Here is a 24,443-nt window from a genome sequence, read left to right as displayed (position 1 = left end):
AGAAACCGCGGAGCGAGGCGCGGCTTTCCCTGCGCCGCCGCTGTGTTGCTGTGCCCGCTGCGACAGTCCGCTGCTCGGAGCATCACTCCAGTGTTTGGGTGCCGTTCGGAGAGCAGAGCCGCTTTGGAGAAGTGGACTGGAAGGAGTGAAGCCGCTTCGGCCAGGAGCCGAGGGAGGTGACGTGCTGCCACTCCTGCGTCTCTGACGGCTCCTCGGAGTTTATTTCATTTCATTTCATTTTGCTGAAAGGTGAAGCTGAGTGCATGCTGCAGGCCTGAGGAGGAGGAGGGGGTGGAGGAAGAGGAGGAGGTGGAGGTGGCCGAGCCCTACGACCACCGCTGCCTCCAGCGTGGCAGGAATTTCCATCCCGCCGCTGTGAACTTTTCACATTTTCTCCTCAGTGTGCGAGCTGATCTTAGAAGGGCGCTGCACAGCGACCCTGTTTATTTTCTATCTTTGCTCCCGCGGCTCAAGGTAACTGCCACTGACCCCAGTCAAAGCCGCGCCGGCCCCGGCGCGCATGGCAGGTGGTTGGTGGAAGGTGGAAGGTGGAGGCTGGAGGCCGCTGGGTGGTAACACAACTCCTCCAGCGAGGAGACACCGGAGAAACTTCTCCTGCTCCCTCTGTTTGTCCAGCGCCGCGTGTCTGCTGTCTGCCGGCGCTCTTTCTACTCTTCAAAATAGTCAAAATATTGCATTTCTTAGGTTATACACATATTTTTACAGCGTATATGTAATTTTTGGCACTCCGGAGATTGTCATAGTTTTAGCAGTAATTTAGCAAAAAAAGTCAAAAGATTTAACTCCATGTAAAATTCCTGAGAAGACAAATATCGCACTTATATTAGAATGACAATTGTATTATTATTATTATTATTATTATTATTATTATTATTATTATTATTATTATTTGGAAGCTAGGTCTTCAGCGCAACCCAGAAATGACTGTATTGATTATTGGTCGTTACAAGTTTTCTTTTCAAACTAAAAGTATTTGCCTTCAATTGATTTTTATAATTTTTTTCTCTCAATTTAAATTTTTTAAAAGGTACCCTCACCAAAAATCACTTTATTTCTTTATACATATTGTTATCCAAAATTCACAGGTCATAAAAAATAAAACTGAATTTTGCATAATTGACCACAATTATCTAACTTCAGACGACCAATCAAAGGAATCAAAACAACGTTTGAACTTAATTTACGCCAACGCCAGATTTTTATACACCATTTTCCAATTTGCAAAAACAAAACGCATTCTTACTTTTTTACCACCAGACAGCCTTGGTCTGAATTATCTTAAAGGTTCAACAAACTTGGGCTTCACCATTTGTTTCTGAATCGGTTTGCAAAAAAAAAAAAAAAAAAGTCTAACTATGTAAAAAGTGAAAGGAAAAAGAAGAAAATGAAGACAGAAAGAAAGAAAGAAAGAAAGAAAGAAAGAAAGAAAAAGAAAGAAAGAAAGAAAGAAAGAAAGAAAGAAAGAAAGGAATCCGCTGGTCTGCTTTGGGCCATTTATTCACTGTAATGAGACGGTGATTTTACTCCCCCGGATTAAAGTGACACGACTGAGCTGCAGCCGCCAGCCTCCTCCAGGATCCCGGCAGTCACATCTAATCCCGCTCTGATTTAATCCGGAGATAAACGACGGACTCATCGCGGCCGTTGCAAACATGTTTCGAATTAAAATCCGTCGTGAGTGTTTCCTCTGCGGGTCGAGTCTCTCCTGGCTTTGGACCCGGGACCCGGGACGTGGGAGGAGTTGCGAGGGGAGGGTCTGAGCGCGCCGACCTCGGTGCCTTGTGGGCGTCTTATAAAGACGCTGCGAGACTCTCCACCGGCGAATTACTACTGCGTGACGAGTCGTCGCTGGCCTCGGTGCGTTTCGTAGCTGCCTCAGCCTCCCATCTTTCACTCGTCGTCTCTCAATGTTGGAAGCGGTTTAGCAAAAAAAAAAAAAAAAAAAAAAGAATAAAAGAAAGCAAACGCGCTCACGATGATGGAGTACATGGAGGAGAAGTTCGCGCTGAAGGGCCAGGTCATGAAGAGCAGCGACTACTACATGGACCAGGTCATGGAGAGCCTGGACGGCGGGCAGTACTTCACCAAGTCCTCCCCGAAATGCGCGCAGGCCTTCGGGCTGCAGAGCTCCGAGCCTCGCTCCTCCCCGTGCGGAGAGCAGAACGGTGCGTAAAATCTGCCTTTGTGTTTGTTTGTTTGTTTCGTTTATTGTTTGTGTCGACGAGGTTAGCCGGAATGCGTTTGTCATCACGTGATCTATTTTACCCCCAAAACTTGTCTGAGGTTCTGTTTATGAAATTCTGACATGTTTAAATGTCCATTCTGACGTACAGACATTTTTTAGTGCTCACCAAACATCCTTAGCGAGTTTATGAGAACAGTGACATAAAAAGTGACCAGACAATTTTCAGAGTTTTCATTATGAATGCGTCAAGCTGCACTTCGCTGTAACGACACGCAGCTATAACTCTCTCCATCCCGCCCGCTCCTGATCCTTCCAGCCGGCTACGGCGCGCCCAGCAAGGCGGACGAGGACGCGCTGCACACGGAGCTGTCCCGGTCCATGGACGGCAGCTGCTGCCCGCTGCGCGCCTCGCCGGTGACCAGCGGGCCCGACAAGACGGAGCTGGACGACATGGGCGACAAGTGCGACAGCAACGTGTCGAGCAGCAAGAAGCGGCGGCACCGCACCACCTTCACCAGCGCGCAGCTGGAGGAGCTGGAGAAAGTCTTCCAGAAGACCCACTACCCGGATGTTTACGTGAGGGAGCAGCTGGCCATGAGGACGGAGCTGACGGAGGCCAGAGTGCAGGTAGGAGACGAGACCACATTTGTATTATTTATTAGTATTTTTTCTGTTCAAGTTGAGGAGAAAGCGGAGTGGAGCCGTGCGTAAACCGCAGCCTTGTCACATCTGCTATTTAAAAACTAGCAAAAATACGCAAGATTGAAAAATTGTTTTTATTTTATTTCCTATTTTTAATTAAAGCACTGCACAATTATTTATTTTGTCTTCAGCACCTGCAGCTACTTTCTATCTGTTTAATTTTATTTTTTTTACTGCGGGCAAAGTTTGCGCTAACTTCCTGCAGCACAATAGTCACTTTAAAAACACTAAGATTATTTTTGGCTAACCTTAGTGTTTATCATTTAAATAACCGCAGTAATTAAAGTAATGTGTTATTGATGCTTTTATTTTTTTCAGAATTTCCATTGCTCTACTGAGTGCTGTTGTTTATTGAAAGACAGATTCTTTTTCTTTTTTTTTTTTTTTAATGTTGTTAATGTATTTTTGTCACAAAAAAAAACAACTTTTATAATTCGCTGATGTTTGCAGCAGCGCCTCTGAGCTCAAGACAAATTCCCTCACGGGACAACAACACAGTATTCTCCCCATTGTCTCTGTTTGTGTTTGCGTTGCTGCGTTGCTCCTACCCACCCCGACGTGGCCGGTCTGACCCCTGCGTGTCGACCCTGGCAGGTGTGGTTCCAGAACCGAAGGGCCAAGTGGAGGAAGCGGGAGCGCTACGGCCAGATCCAGCAAGCCAAAACTCACTTTGCGGCCACGTACGATTTGTCGGTGATACCGCGGACCGACAGCTACACGCAGGCAAGTTGGCGTCTCCCTGATCGCTGCAAAGTGTTTCTGCGGGAGTTTGAGGGACATCTGGTGGGAATTAAGATCGATCGCCCGGCGCTCGCGGCGACCTCTCGTCTCCTTCCTTCCCTCTGAAAAAAGTATTTTTCCCCCTTTTTTTCCCCCTTTGCCGCTTTTATCTGCGTGAATCAGCGCCGCTCAATTCATCACCTGTTATGAAAGCCGTCCTCAGATAAGAGGCGCAGCGCTGATGAGCGCCTCGGCGAGGTGACGCGGCCGGATTAATGGGCCTTATATCAGATTTCACGCATCCGTCTCGGCCCGTTGCGGACCAAAGGTCGAGTCCAAGATGAGGTGAGAAGAGACGCCCGGTGTCAGCGCTCTCTAGCCGAGCCGACGTCGGGCCTCCGCGAGAGCTTTCCGGGATTTGGGTCGCAAAATACTCTGAGGGCAGCTTCTCACTGGGGCGTCTGTTCAGGGTTTTTTTTTTTCTCTTCTTCCTCGAGCTTCCACAGAGCACAACTTGTCTTTTACCAAAGATTGGGGGAGAAAACAGTCGTGGACGGATGGATGGATGTTGTCTCCTCGCACATGGTTCTGATAGATCGGGCCCTGGACGCCGGGCCGTGCCCTTCCTCACAGCGACGTGGGATTAGGGTGTCGCTGAAGGTCCGCTGGCAGCGGCTGGGCGGGGTCCGCCGCATTCTTCTAGCTTTCGGAAGTCTTGCTTTTGGGTTTGTCGCCGTCACTCGACTCGTGGCGGTGTCGATGCGCGGCGCCTGCGTCTTGTGCTGCAAGGGGTCAAAGGTCAACGTGGCTCTGTGGCTCCGAGCTCAGATCTTGTCATTCCAAGATCCTGTCTGTGGGCCAAAATGTGAATTAAGGAAATATTTTGCAATCGGTAGTTGTTTTTTTTGCAGAGGTAAAGAAAAACTTAGGTAACAGCACAAAAAAAAATCCCCTCCCGAAAGAACCCCAAAACGTTGTGGACGGTTGCGTTCCTCTGGACCGGTGAGTCAGAGTCACAGCGAGCGAAGCTGAGCCGATTCGGCAGCAGAGCTCCGGACAAACACACGGCAGCCACTGTTTTCCTCTCTGCCGACTCTCTGACCGAGATGTCACGTGTTTCCATTCCTCCGAGGGTTGGAGTTAGTTGAAGACCGGCCATTCTGAGGATTTGGGTCGCAAACATTAACAGTCTTGGTTTTAGCGTAAGTAAAGTCAACACAAAACATAAACCTTAAAAAAATGATTATGCCCGAGGAGCAATTCTGTGTTCTTGTTTCAGGAAAATTTTCTCGCAACTCGGACGGAATTCTATTTGAACCGATTCAGTCGCTAAATCAAACACATGTTTTTTAAATGCCACTTGCGTAATTTCTGTTACCATTTTTGTCCCCGAATTTGCTGTTTATGCAACGGAGCCCGTAAGGCTGATGTGTGCAAATGTTATTTTTATTTAAAGCTCCCGTGTTGTCAAAACTCCTGCGTCTTTTTCTTCTCAGCCTCTCAGACTTGACAAGGGAGCATCGCATTGAGTTCATGTTTGTCGTGACCTCTGTGCCTACAAAGGTCACCTCACAGGGACCTTTCTCTGCTGCGGGTTCGTACCCAGTGTGCAGATATCAAAGGTCCCACATTCTGCAGAACAACCTGTTGCTTTGCCTGAAAATGATCTGTGCATGATCGGCAATTTGAGACATCCGAAAGGGCACCGATGTCTCTCCTGGATCAATAACCTCAGCCGGCTGTTGGCTCCGCCCCAATGAGAAAGGACTTTTATTGTTCCCTTCTAAGCATGTGCAAAGTCCAGGAGAGCGTCAGTCTTAGCAGGAGGCTGTAAACAGAGGGCTAAATGTGCAGTTTTGTGGGGATCTGTAGAGTTTCTTGCTTGTAGGACGGACAAAAAAATATGGAACCTTATATAGCTAGCTAGAGCTAGCTAGAGCTAGCTAGAGCTAGCTAGAGCTAGTTTATTTCAAGCTAAAGTTTGAGACTAAAACAATGAACGAATGTGAAAATACAGGACTCCTACTAATGTTAAAGATCCTGTCAGTGGGCCGAAATGACTCTGGTGTTATTATGTGAATTGTTGTGCAACTTTCCAGACACTGAAAGTGTGACTTAATCAACTCTCTCCTCCTTCCTGCCACCAGCTCCCCAACAACCTGTGGCCCAGCCCAACTCCCGGCGCCCCCGTGGTCTCCTCCTGCATGCTGCCCCGGGGCTCGCCCCCCTGCGTCACCTCCTACTCCCACTCGCCCCGTTCGGCCGCCGGCGCCGGCGCCGACCACGGCTACGTGGGCTTCCCCAACCAGCAGAGCCAGTTTGGCCACGTCTCCCTCAACAACTTCTTCAGCGCCGACTCCCTGCTGACGCCGGCCGCCAACGGCCACCACCACGCCTTCGAGAGCAAGCCGGAGTTCGAGCGCCGCACGTCCAGCATCGCTGTGCTGCGCATGAAGGCCAAGGAGCACGCCGCCAACATCTCCTGGGCCATGTGATCGCGGCGGAGGAGGCGGAGGAGACGGGAGTCTGAAATCTCGACCCGGTAGTTTTCTTTTCTTTTTGGTTTTTGTCGCCCGCAGTTCGACTGGAACTGAGGACTTTCATGGGGACGGCAACAACAGCAACAGCAACAGCAAAAAAGAAAATGGAAACATGCATCAGGAGTTGATTCTTTGCATTTTCTAAAATGTCAAGATGACCCAAAAAAAGGGCCGATGATGCAGAGAGTGTTGCAGAGGGCGAACTGAACCCATCACGCCGGTGGTCAAAAAACACTTTCCAACCTCCCCAGAACTCCAGTCACGTCCCCCGGGCTTCCCGACTGATGATGAGTCTTTTTCTCTTTGCGGTCCTCTCTGCTGGGGAGCTCAAAGGACCGAGGAACGTGACGCGAGCCGTGTTGTTGCTCTGGAAAAACGCGGGGAAGTGTCTCTGAACTGTCCCAGAGCCCATTCCCAACCACTACAGCTTCCTGTCAGCACTGTGAAAACGCTCTGGTTCCACACCTCTTCCTCGCCGTCCATGGTGCTCAGGATGAAGATGAGCAGCATGATGGCAAAACGTGTGTACGCGTGTGTGTGTGTGTTTGTGTGTGTGTGTGTGTGTGTGTGTGTGTGTGTGTGTGTGTGTGTGTGTGTGTGTGTGTTTGCGCGTGCGTGCTTAGCCTCAAAGCTCCGCGACCCGTCGCCTGCTCTGCTCTGTACCTCGGGTACAAGGACGCCTGCAGAGGAAGCGACTGGCACTTTGTTTTAAGTTTAACTGACAGAATCATAATAAATAAATTTAACTTGATACCGGCGCAGCGCTTCTATTCCTTTCTTTTTTTTGTCTTTTCTGAAAGAAGTTCTGAAAGGACAAGTCCATTGGACAAATTGTATATTTGTCACGGAAAACAAAGAGAAAGAAAACAAGCCGCTGAAACATCCGCTCAGTCATCCTAGGAAAAAAAAAAAAAGAATGACACTGTGGTTTATTTAGTATTAGCTGAACATAGACAGTTTAATAGGCCAGTGAAGTAACAGCAGCAACAAATGTGTGTTAATCTGCAGCTGGAAGTGTTTTTCGGTGTGATGGATTGCAGCTCAGCTGTTCCCTGAACTGAGCAGATTAGTATTCAGCTGACAGTCAAGAAGAGGAAAAAAAAATACTATTAGTTTTTTATACATGAAGCAAAACAAAAGAAAACCAAACAAAAAACCTGATTCCAATATACAACCTAAAATGAATGTTTTTTTCATGATTATTCTTGCAGTTTGGTTTAATGCTTTTATTAAAAGCTAGTTCACTTATACCATAATGTTATCATATTGAAAAACAAATATTGAAAAGAAGGTGAAATCTCTCCGCTTTAGCCATTCCTAAATTTGATAAGCGAATGAAAGTTATCATGCGGGGACGTGTCACCAGAACCTCCATCGACATAGCTGCGGGTAGAACATGGTGGAAGTTTTGATTTTTAGATGCTGGATAAACAATTAACTTTCACTAATACGGTTTGAGGAATGACAGGAGAACGAAAATGCCATAATCTGACAGCTTGAAAGTGTTGAAATTATATATTTATTTTATTTTGAAAATTGGTAAAAGTTGTGCGCCAAGGTTTCGATTCTCCCACAGACGATACGTTAGCAAACAGGTATGAAAGCTTTCCCGGGGACTATTTGCAGCTTCGACTAATATTAAATGAACTCCCCTCTTTAAAGGACGTGGTCATGAAACTGCGCAGTCGGTTACACAGAGTGTGTCTGAAGTTCTGGGCCGCACATTGTCTGGGAGGCTCATTAGAGCCAATCTCCTCTCTGACGTCATCGCTCTGAGATCACGGCGGAATGGACAGCGTGCCGGTACGAGGAGCAGCCGCCCGCCACGGTAGGCTTGATTCCATTAAGCCCTAACTTGTGTCAGATGCCGCGGCGCTGGGCTCCACCTGAGGCGACTTCCTGGTCTCCGCCGTCCAGGAGCGCACAGTCCCTGTCTGCAGCAGCGGACCTCTCTCCACCGTCCCCCCTGAAGTTTGTCTCATTCAACACAACAAAGCTACCGAGAGAAAGTCTGTTCTAAGCAGCGGCTAATCGCTAGCTCGGTAGCAACATAATGTTTTGATGGTCAGTCGCGTTGGTTTTTAGGTGGATTTAGGAGGCACAAATGGAAGGAAACGGGCCTCGTTACCCACATTTCCTGATTCAATAAATTAAATTTAGTCGGTCCGCTTCCAACAAAAGCCGAGGTTATTTAAACTCTCACTGCATAGCGCTAGCTAGTGGGGAAGACGGCTACTAGCTCTCATGTCTGCAGAGGCATTCGACTTTTGATGTAGAAAGTCGATCTAGAAACGCGCAGGTTGTCATTTTTCGTACTTGGTGTGTTTATTGGTGTGCCAGTAACACAAAACTCAAGTAACTCATGACCTCCTCCCCCCCCCCCCCCTCCCTCTGTTTTACATGCTGGTGTGTTGGGATTAGTTTCAGTTTTAGACGGCAGCTTTCAGACGACTGAAATGACTGAAATGTTCATCAAATCAATAAGTGACCGGGCCAATTTGAATTGTCTAAGAGCGAGGACGCGGAGCTGTGGGGCTAAGCTTTAGTTTAAAAAAACAAAAAAAAGAACATTAAAAGTCTGATTTGTCAGAGCTGGAAAACGTTGCCTAACTGGCCAGCTGTAAGGACCATTTTTGGATTATTTTTTTTAATTATAATTTTTTTCTTTCTTTATTTTTAAGAGTCTAAGGTGGGGAAACTAAATGACTCATTGTCATTCAGTTTCCCACCTTCTCAGCATCCTCGCTCTCTCTCCCCTCCACCCGGAGAGTCAAGCTCTCTGAGATCATCACGATCCAGCGACTGGAAACTGATGTGAAAGCCAAAGTGTGTGTGTGTGTGTGTGTGTGTGTGTGTGTGTGTGTGTGTGTGTGTGTGTGTGTGTGTGTGTGTGTGTGTGTGTGTGTGTGTGTGTGTGTGTGTGTGTGTGGAGAAGCGGAGAAAGCTCCTGCAGACCAGATCCATCAGCAGCTTGGATGGATTTGACCCCCTCAGGTTAACCGCACCCATTAATATAAGAGCTCCTCAAGCCTCCACCTCCCTCCCCCGGCTGCCCCCCTTCGTCCAACTTCCCGCACTCCCTCCTTGCATTGGGGGAGGACATGCCTGTGTGTGTGTGTGTGTGTGTGTGTACTGGGCTGTTGACAGTGGAGGAATCGCGGCCGGATCAAATGCTCTGCCAGCAGGCGGCTGAAAAATGGAGGCGGCGGTCACGTCTGTTCCCCGGCACAACTTGTGCGCTCGCTGTCTGCCGGCTGTTGACGTTCTAATCCCTCAACGCCGATGTCCTACGACTTCTTCTCATGTGGAATAGATAGCTGAGCTCAGCGTCCATCCGTCTTGTCTGTCTTGTCCCCCCCCCCCCCCTCCCCCTGCCGTCTAGCGAACGAGGTGCTTTCTCACACGCCCTCGGGGTCCTCGGGCCGGACCTGATTCAGTGTGGACGACCTGCAGGCTGTTGCAAAACAGCTGAGGGATTCTGTTTTCTGTTTTCTGTTCAAACGAAGGGAATAAAAACCATAGCGCTCGGTTGGTGGAGAATTGTGAAGCAATAAATTGCGAGACGGACGCACACAACGGCGGACGTGAGTCGATCTGGCACTTGATGCGACTGCGGCCCAAAGTCAAGACGTCTTGTGTTGCGACATGCTGACGATCTGCAGACTCTCCAAACTGGCAGGAGGAAGAGCTTGTGCAACTTGTCCGCCCCCCAGTCAACTACCAAGAAAGCCAGCGGTCATAATAAAAGAGCCCACGTAAAGAAAAAGAAAACCTTTGCTTTACAAAGGAACCAGACAATGCAAAAATACCTTTACACCAGTGTTTTCTTAGTCTGTGTCTATTAGTTCTTGTATTTGCCTCAAAAAACAAACTGAAAAATCTTCCCTTTGTGGCGTCACCAATGGCACTGATACCCTCTGGTGTCAGTGACAACACCCCCTTGTCCGGTCTTGGCTCCGCCCTCTGAGACCGGCTTGTTTTTGTCCCCTTCCAAACATGTGTGATGTCCCTCAAAGGATCAGATTTAACGGGAGGCTGTAAACACAGGGATAAATATTCTGATATGTGGCGGTCGACAGAGGGACCCAGCAGAGCAGGTGAGGAGAGCAGCAGGTGTCCGGATCTTCTCTTCCTCACCGCTGGAATCCCGCAGCGAAGGTTTGATTGAATAGAGTCCATTCAATAGACGGCCGTGTACATTTTGCTCCGGAGCCCTCTAGTGGTGAGCCGAGGTACAGGCGCAAAGTAGGACCACATTGTACGAAAACGCTATTGTTTCATTACATCATCATATTTACATAATAAGATGATGAGTTTTTTTCAACATTGTTGTTCATTTTAAACTTAATTATATAAAAAAAAGACTAAAGTAATGCTTTGCCTGTAAAGTTCCCCTGAAAATGACACCTTGTAAAGAAGATGTAATTAGGGGGGGGCGGGGAAGAGATTTTGAAATTCTGCAGACCAGACGACATGTTTATCTAAAACTCAAGCAGAATTGTTGATCATTGATGAAATCCCTCACTGGGCCCCTGGCAGGGCGAAAACACAATTTCCTAAAGTCTGTCCTGAAAGCCAAACACCAGCTTGTCCAACAAATGAGGCGCAGAAATTTCCTGAAATTGCCTTTCTGCTTGCTCAACCCTGTATCCCCCCCCCCCCCCCCCCTTTCTTATCTTATTTCATATGTCCCGTCGCTCTGACATTGTTGTCAGAGTCCCTAAAAATCTACACGAGCGGGGATATCTCAGGAGGAATCGGGGGGGTCGTGCAGCCAAAAAGGCCTTTCAGGAGGTCCCTTATCCTCAGGCCGGGGAGGAAGTGGTGCGCAGCTCGCCTGAAGTGGTTTACAAGAGACTATTAGAGGCCTGCGGCAGGATGCCTCGCAAATCCAATTAGGAAGAGCCGAGTCTGGGTCCAGGGCCGGCTGTCAGTCAGAGCGGCGGAGAGAGCAGGTGTCTAGTTACCAGGGATGGCGAGGGAGGGTTTGTGTCTGGAGCCCATTAGAAAGTGTGTGTGTGTGTGTGTGTGTGTGTGTGTGTGTGTGTGTGTGTGTGTGTGTGTGTGTGTGTGTGTGTGTGTGTGTGTGTGTGTGTGTGTGTGTGAGACAGTGCGGCATGTGTGAAGAGGGCACGAGCGTCACTGTGGGAACGCCGCTCGGCCGCCTCCCTCGCTCGGAGGGCCAATCCACCGTGACCAATGGAGAGTCGATTAGCGTGTCGCTGATGTCACCTCCCCGCTGACATCATCAGGCCTGCCGCTGGCGCTTCTCATTAGGTCGGAGGTCGACGCGCTGGAGTATCACGTCGTTCCGTTTTCAGGAGTGATTGCCGTCGTTATCGTTTTTGATTATTTCTGTTTTCGCTCGTCCGTCTAAACATTTTTGCTGCAGTTCAACCAACTGCCAATCAATCCGTGTTCTTTATTTAACCAGAGAGAAACTTGTTGAGATGAAAGAACGAAGAAAAAGTTGACCTGAGCATTAAGACATAATTAGAACAAAACATACACGCATATGGAGCATGGTTTAGCCCTCTGTTTGCTGCCTCCTGCTAAAAAAAAACTGATGCTCTGTTCGAGCTTTCGGAAGGAGTCAAAGACAAGGTTGCAGTGAAGTGTCAAGGGAAGAAGAGGAGGAGGAAGAAGAGGAGGAGGAAGAAGAGGAGGAGGAAGAACAGGAAGAGGAAGAACAGGAAGAGGAGGAGGAAGAACAGGAAGCCATAAATATGAGTGGCTGCAGGTGTGTCTTCCTCTCACTACACCTGCAGCCGTCCACCTTGCGGCTGTGCTATGGCACTGTGCTATTTGTATGTTCTTGCTTCATACACTTGCTTGTGTTAATGTTGTGGCATTCTGGTTAATTTAGTTTGTCATATTTGTATTGTTTGGAATTGAATTTAACCATGCTGAGTTAAGCCTAATATATCTGCGTGTGCTTTTTCTAGAAGAAAAAAGAACAGTGCAACAGCATAACCAAAGTAAAATGTAACCAAGGTGGTCTGAGGGGGCGGAGCCAGCACCTGGCTGGGAGTGTTGACACCCGGCAGAAGAACTCTCTGAAAGTAGAGTGAGGGAATTGTCTATGTGTAGTGCATATGTAGATATGTATTGGACATGAAACAAAGATTTTGATTTAAAAAAAAAAAAAAAAAAAAAAAAAAAAATCCCAGATTTGCATGAAGAATCCCCAGAATGTATCACTAATTTATATTCAAAGTATCAGAAAACCCTGACCAAAGAGAGAAGAGAGGCCCTGCCACTAGAGGGCAGTGCAGTTCTCATCATGGGGCACCAAGGTGAGGAGCAGATAAAAGCAGGAATTCCTGGAGAGCTTCCACACCAGCACACAGTTTTTTTTCCGTTTTTTTTTTAATCGACGATCAATTCCAGCGGCTCCATCGTCAGGCTTTCTGAGTCAAACATTACTAAAAGCTGAAATGATATCAAGAGGTCGGAACGCTTATTTAGTATTTAGGGTGACTTTATCACACTAACCCTGATAGATCGCACTGTTATCTATTCCAGTGCGGACCAAAGGTAATGATTTCTGTTTCTTTATGATTCAGACGGCTGTGCTCACGGCTGATGCAGGTCAGCGACCCCAACAGTGTTTATCTGAGCTGCATGCTAATATTTCCAGTCAACCTTCTTCTCATTACACGTCGGACCTTTAAGCCGTCGAGGCTTCAGCCCATTCTTGTGTTTTCCACCGCTGCTCAAGTAGATGTGCAATCAAGTCTGGGGCGCCAGGAGCGTCGTCACGGGTCCAGGAGCAGCGTTCCGAGGCCGGATGCTTGAGGACGGAGCGATTTGCTGGAGTGGCACCGAGTGACTTTCTTAGCACCTATATTACCTGTGGACTGCCGGTAGCTGCTGACCCTCCAGTGAGACTCTCCCTGCTGACCAGACACCGGCTCCACATCACAGATAAAGTCTCTCATTATACAAAAGCCACTTTATCGACGTCAGTGTTCTAGATCTGTGTTCGTGCATCTGACTGAACCCGTCATGGACCCAAACATCAGTAAGAGCACAGGTACTTTTACTGAAGTAGAAATGGAAGGATTCTTTAAGCTCCACGCCCAATTAGCTGTATTACCGTATTCAATATTTTTGTGCTCAAGTATTATTTAAAGATTCAATACTATTGAAACTAAAAGTATGATTGTTCAGTTTTACTACACTTTGATGCCGAGAGGCCGAGCCACAGCTAGCATAGCATGGTGTTGCGATCAGCTAATGAGGAGCCCGCTTGACCAGTTTCATTAAGAATATGTAGAGTGATGATCCGAGGCCCCGGCTCTTCTTCTTCTGTTACCCTGACGCGTGCCCGTCTAACCGACTCACAGTGCCGGACGATCGTCCGTCTGATCCTCTTAATGCTCCGTCTGGGAAGACGTTGCTCGTTCCCGCTCCAAAACAATAGTTGGTGTTTTCTCCTGAGCAATTACAGAGCTGGCGGGGTAGATCCTTTAATTCCCAGCAGTGAAGACTCAGCAGGGTTGTTGTTTTCCTGCAGACTGTCACACTGCTGATGGATAGACAGCAGAAGAAACCGAGGGAGGATAGGAGTGTTTTACCTTTGGACCTACCAACACTGCAAAGTTATTATGATTAATAATATTGTCATTTCTGTTTAAATATATCAATTTTAAAACAATAGGGGTGATCAAGGTGCCACACGGTCAAACTTAATCAACCTTAGATCAACAGATAATCCAAAGATGGAGCAGACACAAAAACCAAGAAAAACGTTTTAGTCTGGCGCCACCTGCGCGTGCACGTGCACTCATAAACCCCCAGTTTGAAAGCTGCTTCATGTTGGCGACTGCCCAACAATAGTACCGCCAGTGTCCACTCGATGGCAGCACACTTACAGGAATATTTTCCCAAGCCCTCGTGCCGAAGGCCAATTTGAAACTGCGCCGCCTGATGCTGAACCTCAAACCTCGGACCCAAAGTCCTACAAAAAGGCATTCATTTCTTATGTAAATGCACGCATGCACACAAATTTTCCTTTGGAACAGGTGCTTTCATTTTGTTGTTGTTGTTGAGATGTATTACTAAAAAAAAAGCCTTGCGTTGGTGTGGGAATGATATTTCCCCAATCACGCTGCAGGAAAGCACAAAACCTCCCGAATCCAAAGCGGGGTGGTGTGTTCCCGACAAATCTGTGGGAGTACGAGCTGAGATATTTTTTCCTCCCCTGAGGCTCCTTTTGAAGCCGCTGTGGGTTGAGTCATACAGCTGCCCTCCTTCCTCGTGTGTCTGTGGACTGATGCTCCCATGAAAGCAGGGCACAGGTGGCGCTGAGGCCACTTACGGACGGGGAGCTGCACTCTCTCACCTGTTTCATCAGCCAGGATGGAAGAGGGCCGACGTCATGATGGAAAGCATAAAAGGAATTTGAACGCACTACAATAGATGGACGGGAAGTGAGAGAAGGAGAGTGAGAGAGACGTGGTGGTGATTGGTTGGCAGAGCGACACAAGAGGGGAGCATCCCCCCCCCCCCCCCAATATTATTTGCATGCATCAAGTGGATGATGTTGAAACACAGTGTGGTTGAAGATGAGACCATGCTGAGGGGGTTTTGGGAGGACATGCTACAGAATGAGTCCAGATTTATTTATTTATTTTTGATGATGAATGATGTTCAGTCGTTCTATAATGTTCAAGCCCATTTTTGCACACAGCTCGTGCAGTGTTAGCACGGCGAACCCTGTGGTCTGCTATTTGGTTGGAGATGCCTGTATGTGTTGTTGCTCCAAGTGGCCAAGTGTGCTACTGTTTCACCACTAGGTGTCGTAGTTTTGTGCCTGCGCAGCCATCACAGCGAAGCAGGCCTCCGTGGCAGAACAAATACAAGGGGACCATCAGTGTTACATTATACACACTGTCAAGTGATCAACGATGAGCATGGCACTAAAGCCAGAAGAGGGCGCTTTTGGTGTTTGAGGCTATACTATTCTCGCGCGCTACGCTATTGTTAGCGTCCAGCTGTGAGCGTTAGTTGCTATTCAGTGCTGACTGCATTCTCGCACGCTACGCTATTGTTAGCGTCCAGCGGTGAGCGTTAGCTGCTATTCAGTGCTGACTGACGCACCATGAGTAAACAAGTTGCAAAAACTTTTTCCGCAGCCTTGATATCAGTCAGGCAACCAGCTGGCCGCCGTGCACCGTCCTGTTTCCCTTTTATAAATAAAGTTCTCACTCTGGGACTGCTCACCTCCCTTCGAGGGCGCTGGGGGAATCCATTCTTCCAAAACATTAACTGAGCATCGGGTGGTAAATTTCCTCGACATTCACCACCTAAACACCCGACTCTGATGTGTGGGACGGTTACGTAAGATGAGCCATCAAGGAAAAACGACAAACAGAGTGCTGAGATGGATTCTTTATGACGTGGTGCGTTCAAGCGAGTCACGCAGACGCCGCCGCCGCTAACCGCCCTACATTGCCTCTCTCTTCTTGAGGAAACTCAGTCTTAATGCCTGCCACTGATGTACAGCAAGAAGTAAGTTTGGATGAATCATCTATTTACGTCTCTCAGATGAGCGACTCCTTCCAGATGCACTTTCAGGCCCGGATGAGCTAAGAGAGGGAGAGGGAGAGAAGGAGGCGGGATGGACCTTATCGAGGAAGATAAATAACTCTGGGGATAAGATAAAACACATACACAAAAACACACACACACACACACACACACGAGTCCTCGCATTAAAAGTTTGACTTGCCATGCATTAGCGGGATAACACAGTTAGCAGCATCACAACTTTGACTAGCTTGCTAGCTTAGGTTTTGTCCACGGTGGACAGGATGGCCTGGAAACCAACACAAGTCGCAACAACACACCTCCTCAGGGCTCTAGTGTGTGTCACACAACAACAGTCTGTGCCGTACACAAAATTTCCCTGCATCCGCAACAGATTGTGTTACAAAACAGTAGACAAAGGTTTCGGCCGTGGTGTCGCTGTTGGTCGTTTTTAACCACTTCCTGAAAGGATGTCAATTTAACACAAGTAGGCACGCATCCACACTGTTGGTGATTCGTTAATGAATCAAATACCAAATGTCAAAGCCTAACGAGTAGCATTGCAGCAATTTGTCTCATGTAACTGCTGAATGCGGCAGTGTGAAGGCACCGTCTTCTGTTCCGAGTCAGAGCGGGAGGACGGATCCGTCTCCAAGGAGGCTGAAAACAAAACCACACAACGCACGACAACACAACGCAACGAGCAGGTCGCTGCTGCTTAAATTACAGCTTGCAGCACGAACGACAGATGGACGGGCGCAGCACACACATCACGTCATCAAAATACTGTAAGTACAGTTGTCAGTTGGACAGCAACTCTTCTCTTCACTGTGTCGGATTAAATGCAGGTCCATTTTCTTCTGAAATAGTAATTATATTTACCAGGTTTCATTTCAAATCCTTTGCTGTATCTCAGAATTTTCCATTTTTTTTTTTTTTTTTGTTCAATGTCAAGAATGTGTGCAGATTGCAAAAAAACACCAGCCGCCCTGAAGAGTAAAAACAATCATTTTTTAAACTGTTGTTTTGTCCTTAAGTCATTATTCTTTGTCTTGAACGTGGGCTACTGCTGCTGCTGCTGCTGCTGCTGCTGCTGATTGCCTAAAAAAAAAAAAGACATTGTTAAAAGTGCCTAAAACCTCCCTTGAAATGCAGCCGTCATTCTCACAGGAGGTTCTGATCCTCGCCCGGCCTGCCGGGGGCCTCAGCTGGAGCTCCGCTCTCCTGAGGCCTCCGCCGGACTCGCAGCCTTAAAGCAGCGCATTAAGATTCAACAGGAGGTGCGCAGATGAGGCGCCGACCCCTGCGGTAGCGCTGACGCATCACATCAGCGCTGCCGCAGCCCCTGAAGTCACGAAAAATTATTCATTTTCTGTTCCCCCCCCCCTCTCTTTCTTGTGCGCTCATTAGATTCAATGATGAGACTTTGAATAAATAAATGGATGAATGCATCTCTGTATCTTGCGGCCATGGCTGCAAACTCTGGCGGAAGACTCACTCAGCCAGTCAGTTTTTTTTTCAAGATTTGAAGCTGTTTTTTCAGGAAATAAACTCAAAACAATTGCTGTTAAGACAAGAGTGACTGCTGAGGGGTCGTTTTGAGTCGTGTCACCCTAGCAGGATGAGTTAACGTCGGGTTAAACATTGTCGAGAACATTGTCGTCGACATCAATGCGTTTACGATGCACACGGGCAAATTGTCTTGCGTACATGAGCTGATGGCCTCGAGTGTGCGAGATCATTATCTGGAATGAACAAGAGTTCTCATTTTTTTTTCCCAGTATTCCAGGGGCTCCGCATTCAAAATGTTTGCTTGGAATCAATCTGAGGTGAATTTGAGTCTTCTTCATTATGATTTTGGCAAAAGGCGAGCATTCGCCTCTCAGGATTACGCAGACGTTCACATTCTGAGCATTGAGCTAATTTGCCCGCACGTGTAAGCAAATGACGGGAGGGAATTTGGGAAATTTGGCAGTTAAGCGGCGTAATTCATCTTTGCAAACTTTCATTTCTCTTCTCTTTCTCTCTCTCTCTCGGCGGAGCAACTGCCGCCACGGCTTTTTTATTTCATTTTTCTAAGTCAACGACGCGGAGCGATGCAGTGTCTGACCTCTGACCTCTGATATTACAGCTCCTTTGTAGAAATGCGTCAGCGCCGTTTCCAACACAATAAAACAAATGGTTTCGCCTGCTTGGCATTAAGCCCCCAGATTAGGCCTCGGTCCGTGTGGCTTTGTTGTGGTGGGGGAGCAGCGGGAGGAGATGGTCAGGTGACCTTCATGGTTTCTAACCAGATTTAACAGTTTTGCTCCCCGAGGGAATTGGAATCTAAAACATACATTAAAAAAAAAAAAGACACAGTCGAATGCAATTTTCTCTCCGGATGGGAAGAGCCTCAAACAAAAGAAAGAAATGTCAGACGGAATTTCTCGGTTTGATTCGCTGAAGACAAGACGACCAGCAGCCAATGACATTATCAAATGGCAGGTTCACAATGTCTCTGTAGCTCAGTGACCTCATCCAGCAGAGGCATCCCACATCCATCCATCCATCCATCCATCCATCCATCCATCCATCCATCCATCCATCCATCGAACAATCAATCCATCCACTGGACAATAAATGCATCCATCCATCCAATCCATTCATCCTTCCATCCATTCAACCATACATCATCCCTACATCCATCCGTCAATCCATCCATCCATCCATCCATCATTCAACCATTCATCATCCCTCCATCCATCCCTCCATCCATTGAACAATCAATCAATCCATCCATCCATCCATCCATCGATCAATCATTCAACCATTCATCATCCCTACATCCATCAATCTCACCATCCATCTTTCCATCCATCTGTCCGTCCATCCATCAATCCATTCATCCATCCACTTTCTATCATTTCATCCAATCCCGATGTGACTATTTAAAGCTCTAAAACACTAATTTGACTGAGTTAATATAAAAAAAAACAAAAATACATGTAGATAAAACACATTAAGGGCGCTAGCAGACAGCAAAACACATGGGATTTTTCTGGTTTTGGCATCAGACTCAGGCTCAGAGAAGCTTCTGTGTGTCTGTGTTTTATGTGCCTACATGTCGTGGTCAGGAGTCGGGCTAATAAACAACCGCGTGTCGGTTAAATTGTTTCCAGCTGCCACACTGATCAGCAGCGGCTCGTTGACTCTGATTTTCACACCTCAACCTGCTCAACCCCAGCAAATCTTGCCGCTATCGCCAGTATCGGTGCATGTTTCCCTTCAAAGCAGCTGCATATAAAGTCGCTGCTGTGACGCCGCCAGTGGCGCGCCGCAGCCAAAAGTCCTGCCAACGTCAAAAATAAATATAAAAATACCAAATGCTTCAGCAGCCAAATGAACCGGCGGCGGCGGGATGGATACGGGTAGCAGTCAATGGGCTATTATGCGGCTCTGAGATAAGGTTAATGCAGCGCCAAGCCGGGGAGGCGGACCTTCGGCGTGCGCCTCGCAAAAAGGTCAAACAAATTCACCGTCGCCGCTCTTAAATCTCACTCAGCTGCTCCGCTGGCTCACTGGCACTCAGCCGCCCTCGTGCTTACGCAAGCCTCTGAAATAGATCAGTGAGAAGAAGAAGAGGAAGAAGAGGAAGAGGAAGAGGAAGAAGGCGGCCCAGGGACAGTGTGTGGGTAAGAACTCTTGAACGACAGCCCACCGCCGCTCCCAGGGCTTCTTCTCAGCTCCACGCTGAGGAACGAGCTTTGCCGCCACCGGAAGAGACGGACGAGCCCCTCCAACCCCAACTGACTGCTCTCAAAATCAACAGAATGCTCCGTCACAGACGGAGGAGGCGGCAGAGCCGGGGCTGTGAGAGCAGGAGACGAGTAATGTTTAGCCAGGAAGGTGGTCAAAGGTAGAAACTCCGCGGCCATATGGAATGTCAGGCACGCACGAAACCTCGAGCGATGAGTGAGGGAGAGGTCAGAGGTCACCTTGAAATAGTTGACTTGTCACGGAATGTTCAAGCAAAGTCTTGAAAGTGGCATTAATAATAAATGAAAATGCCATTGCCGAGCTGTGATAATTCCGACAGGTCGGCCGGCGCCGGCCAATAGCACCGCTGCTCTTAGACCAGCACACACGCTCATAGATATCTAACACTGTTTGCATGTTCACGGTTTATTTCACAAACTGGTTTCCATTGTTTCTTTAGGCCTGGCAGAGAAGTTGTTTCAAGCCTCGACGACATCAGTCGCTCTCAGTTTCTCCCTGACTTACCCGTCGTCCGACTAAATCTCCCTGCTGGCTGCTGTCAAGGAACCCACTCCGACAATTAACCACGACCGCTGTGATCCACCGCAAAGCTCCGCCTGCGTCTGGAGGGAACCTTCTCGACCGACGAGCTGCCGGTGGTCAGGATGTGTCTGGACGCCACTGAAGCAGCTGGCAAGACCGAAGCCTCGGATTCCAGCCTGATGATAAAGGTGCCGCTTTTAAAGTCTGGACAAAAAAAAGATAAAACAAAGGGGAAATAAGAGCGAGATTGGTTGTTGAAGAGACACGACAAATCAGGGAAAGAAAAAAGAGAAATCTTGCAGCTGCAACAAGAACATCCTGAGACCAGCTGGATGTTGTGTTCGTGCTCAGATTTGACTTTTTCAGGAACCAGAATGCATTGCAGGCCGGTCTGACCCACAGCGCTGAACTCTTCTGGGCTGATGACGATCCCGTCTCTGCACTCGACTCGACCACGGCAGCGTGAGGTTGATGGAGATGACGACAACCACTCGTTGTAAAGACGGTGTGCGTGTTTGGTGGTGCAGGTGACACTATGACCTGCGGCCGGAGTGACGGACTGCTGGACGGAGCTGGAGACCTGCCGGACGTCACTGCTTGCCGTGATTCATGGAGCTGGTGAGGCTGCGTCACGCTGAGCGCAGCGGAGGGGAGGAGTCAGACAGAGGAGAGGAAGCTGACGTAGGGGGGAGGAGTCTAACGGGGGGAGTATGCCTCTCCCTGGTTTAGTGGCCCCGCCCCCAGCCAGGCGTTTATGAGACCAACTTGCTTTTGTCTCCTCGGCAAACATGTGGAAGGTCCACCAGAGCAGTGTTTCTCAACTGGTGGGTCGCAACACAAAAGTGGGTTGCGGTGCTGTTTTGATTGGGTTTTGTGGGCAGTTTCCCTTAAAAAAATATATATATATATTATTTTTTGGAGGACACAATTCAATTCAGTAATTTACTAGACATGATAGAAAGTGGGCTAGTGTTTTTATTTTGAAGGCATAACTTTAGGTTGGGATTTCATTATAAGGAAAGAAATACGGGTCCTAAGATTCCACCTGTTGAGAACCACTGCAACAGATCATCAATTCTGTTAACACAGGGCTAAATGTACTGTTCTGGAGCGATCTGAGAAATTGTGATATGGGACCATTACATTTCATTCTCATTGAAACACTGTGAAGTCATAATGAATCTCTCTTTAAATTCTGTTTTCCATTATATATTATATATGTGTGGCGCTTGTTGCTTGTTGTAGTTAATTGTGCAAACATCCTATCATATGTTATAACTCAGCCATGTTCATTTCTGCTTGCCAGTCACCAGTTAGCCTGAGGTTCAATGCAATCTCTGGAAGTATCGCGTATCACGACGGCTCACTAACAGAAGACTCGTTATCAGGTGGAATTGCCGCCGTGAGGGAAACTGGGAAAGATCAGTCAGATGATGCACATCGTTCTGTCACTGCACCCAATCTCCCCTCCTCCTCCTCCTCCTCCTCCTCCTCGTCCTCCTCCTCATCTTCATCCACAGCCATATTACTCTTCATCTAAACAGCGTCAGGGCCTCCGGGGCTCTGAGGCTGCAGGGGTGAATATTCACTAATCTCAGAAAAGCAGATTCCATCCACCTGCAAACCCAGAAACCCTGGAGGAGAAACACCCAAAATCAAAGAATCACTTTTGATGACTCCGTTAGGAAACACTGGCTGCGTTTCCCATTACAGTTTTTCGCAAAATAAAAGTACAATTGCGTGTGAATATGAAAAAAGCGTTTCCATGACACTTCTGCGATAGACCTCTATATCGATACGATATGAAAAACCACCTCATGAGGGCGTCAAAGTTTTTTTGCGAAGGCTTTTCGTTTAGGTGTTTCCATTATAATGCGTAATTCAAGGAGTTAAGGAAACGCAGCTACAGACACACATGATTTTCAGTTTCTCAGGTTTTTTATAAAAAAAAATTGACTGGCAGCTTAGTTTAATTCCATCAGTGCAACCAGAACCCCTGCGGAGAAAAACACTTGTTCATTTATCAATTCAACCTTGTTTGTTTCTACAGACAGTAAGAAAAATAAAAGCACCTCTAGGACATTAATTAGAATGGTTTTGTTGCCAACAGCCATGTGCTTTAGTGGTGGACATAACGATCCAAATATCGATACCAGTGTTGGTGTCGCTATTGATTGGTACCAGTGTAAATCTTGTATCTTGATTTTGTATTTATGTATATTGACTCGTATAGTTGGAATCATTGTTTTTTGTTTAGCTTGTTTTCACCAAATATAACAACATTCCAAGCAGAAAAAGAAACCAGCAGCTTTATGAAGACTGACGGCTGCTGAGGCAAGACAAGCCACAGTTGGCCATAATTAACATGGAAATGAATATCACAAAATCATCAAAGGTCATGAAAATTAATTCACATTCAGCAAATTTAGATTCAGCCAAATTTGATGACACGCCCACCAAAAACACTGGCGTGGATGTGGATGATACTGCCCTTTCCTGTCCTGTATTTAGTGGTACAACTCCTCGGCCCGTCGTCTTCCTCTACAGAGGAACCTCTTGCTTTCGGCAGATAAACAGAGAAGTCGCGCTGATTTATTTCATCTTTTTTCAGGCAGCTCGCTGCAGGTGGCCGCCGGCCTGCGGTGCGTGTCACAGCTGCTGCACGAGCGCTTTCACTCTGTGGCAGATTTATGGAGCCACTTTAACGAGCCTGTCGGAAAACATTCAGCAGAATGAGAGGAGGAAAAAAAAAGGAGGAGGAGTTGGGGGAAGAGGGGTTGAGTGCAGGAGAAACAGAGAGACGGACTAGAGAGAGAGTGTGTGAGAGAGAGAGAAAGAGGTTTATGAGGAGTTTTAACACGGAAGATCATGTGACTGACCTCATTGTTTTCACAACGTCACGGTTTTAAACCGCCAGAGCCTGCTGGTGAAGTCGGGCAAGTGCACTGAGAAAGTCGGTTGGGTCTGCAGATCAGCTCGTAGGTTTTGCAGTGTCGAGTCGTTAAGACAGACTAAAATAATTTGAGCCTGACTCCCCATCAGGGTCACATGACGCCCCCTGAACACCCCCGGTGCTGAGGTTCACTGTCCTTTGGTCCCATTTCTCAATTTCAGCTTCTTTCATCCAGTGATTGTTATCGATATTACTCCAAAAATTGCTAATAGCTCCAACCCCTCCTCTGCCTCTTGACCCTTGACCCCAGGTCACTCTGGGTCCTGGATGGAATCTATGCAATGAGTAGGCCTTACTTTAGCAGGTGTGCAACAGTCAGGGGAGCTAACCTGACTGAAGCATGTTCCCCTCTGCTGCAGTAGGTGGCAAACACAGTCCGGTACGCTCTTCTTATTCAACGCTGGAACTGAAAAGAAAAGCACTCCATCACCTGTCGTTGCACTTCTTCGATCGTTGTGCCCTCCTATTGGTCAGCATGTGGGCACAAGTAGCAGACGATGGTTCGGGTCCAAAACTAGTTGGGAAAAAAACAAAAACATTTCTAAAATGCTAACAGGCTATGAAGGTCAACAGGAGAAAAAAAAAAATTTGGCTTAAATTTGTGTCGTCGGCCCTGCGATGAACTGTCGACTTGTCCAGGGTGTCACCCTGCCTTCGCCCTAAGACAGCTGGGAGAGGCTCCAGCAGACCCCCGTCACCCTGAATAGGAATAAGCGGGTATAGAAGATGAATGAATGAATGAATGAATGAAAATTTGTGTCGTCTGACCCGGATTTGAGTCCAACTGATACAGAACTCTGTTTTTTTTTTTTGACAGTGCAGAAACGTAGGGTCGTTTGCGGTTAGCGATGACAGACAGAGCAAACAAGCTGCGCTGTGCTGTTCCCTGTCCTTCCTCACTCATACAATTACGGGCCTCGGCTTGGGCACCCGACTATTCCTGACACACGGTGTCCTGCAGAGGAGGCGAGCAGAGAACCTGTGAATTAACGCACCTCCAGGGCTGACGCATGGGCCGGGAATTACCACGTAATCACCTGAAGTGTTGCCTCCTCTGCCTTTCAGTGCTCGGCAAACAATTAAATGGATTAGCGGCCGGGCGCTTTGCATAATGCACATCTGTGCACTTTAATTAACCCATTATGGGAGAAAAACACACAAACACACACACACACACACTCACACACACACACACAAACACACACACACACACGGCCTGAGTCACTGGCAGCTTTTGCCAAAGGCGGACGGGAACCTGCGTGCGGATCAGCCACTCTGTGTTGTAAAGCGTTTTGATTTGCGTTTTCCCTGTTGTCACCGTCCAAGTCATTAAGTCTTCTGATGAGAAACTCGTCAGCCGCTGAGCTCTGGCGCCGAGTCAAGGCCGGCCCTTTCATTTTGTCAGGGAACAACAAGAGGAGGATGGAAAAAAAAGTTCCCTTTATCTTGACTGTGATTGTGATAAAGTGGAGATTTCCTTTTTTATTGGCCATCAGAGTGGAAGTAG

At 47.6% G+C, this 24,443-nt stretch overlaps 1 protein-coding gene across 1 annotated transcript; it reads left to right on the top strand.

Moving 5' to 3' along the window:
* The first annotated feature begins 1,912 nt into the window (after positions 1 to 1,912).
* Positions 1,913 to 6,688, top strand: alx1 (ALX homeobox 1). Its single transcript, XM_076027146.1, has 4 exons — positions 1,913 to 2,186; positions 2,523 to 2,833; positions 3,503 to 3,631; positions 5,776 to 6,688. The coding sequence occupies exons 1-4, from the start codon at positions 1,997 to 1,999 to the stop codon at positions 6,121 to 6,123; spliced, it is 978 nt and encodes a 325-aa protein (XP_075883261.1). The 5' UTR covers positions 1,913 to 1,996; the 3' UTR covers positions 6,124 to 6,688.
* The last annotated feature ends 17,755 nt before the right edge of the window (positions 6,689 to 24,443 follow it).

The sequence above is a fragment of the Nelusetta ayraudi genome, unplaced genomic scaffold, assembly GCF_046127955.1.
Source record: "Nelusetta ayraudi isolate G7.1 ecotype Tasmania unplaced genomic scaffold, CSIRO-AGI_Nayr_v1 ptg000020l, whole genome shotgun sequence".
Taxonomy (NCBI): Eukaryota; Metazoa; Chordata; class Actinopteri; order Tetraodontiformes; family Monacanthidae; genus Nelusetta; species Nelusetta ayraudi.
Note: the sequence above shows the minus strand (reverse complement) of the source record. Positions and strands in the feature narration are given on the sequence as shown.

Bases quoted from the DNA above. Each gene is read 5' to 3' on its own strand.
- alx1 (XM_076027146.1), top strand. From the start codon at position 1,997: ATGATGGAGTACATGGAGGAGAAGTTCGCGCTGAAGGGCCAGGTCATG. The intron at 2,187-2,522 runs GTGCGTAAAATC...TGATCCTTCCAG, and splicing joins CCCGTGCGGAGAGCAGAACG to CCGGCTACGGCGCGCCCAGC. The intron at 2,834-3,502 runs GTAGGAGACGAG...CGACCCTGGCAG, and splicing joins TGACGGAGGCCAGAGTGCAG to GTGTGGTTCCAGAACCGAAG.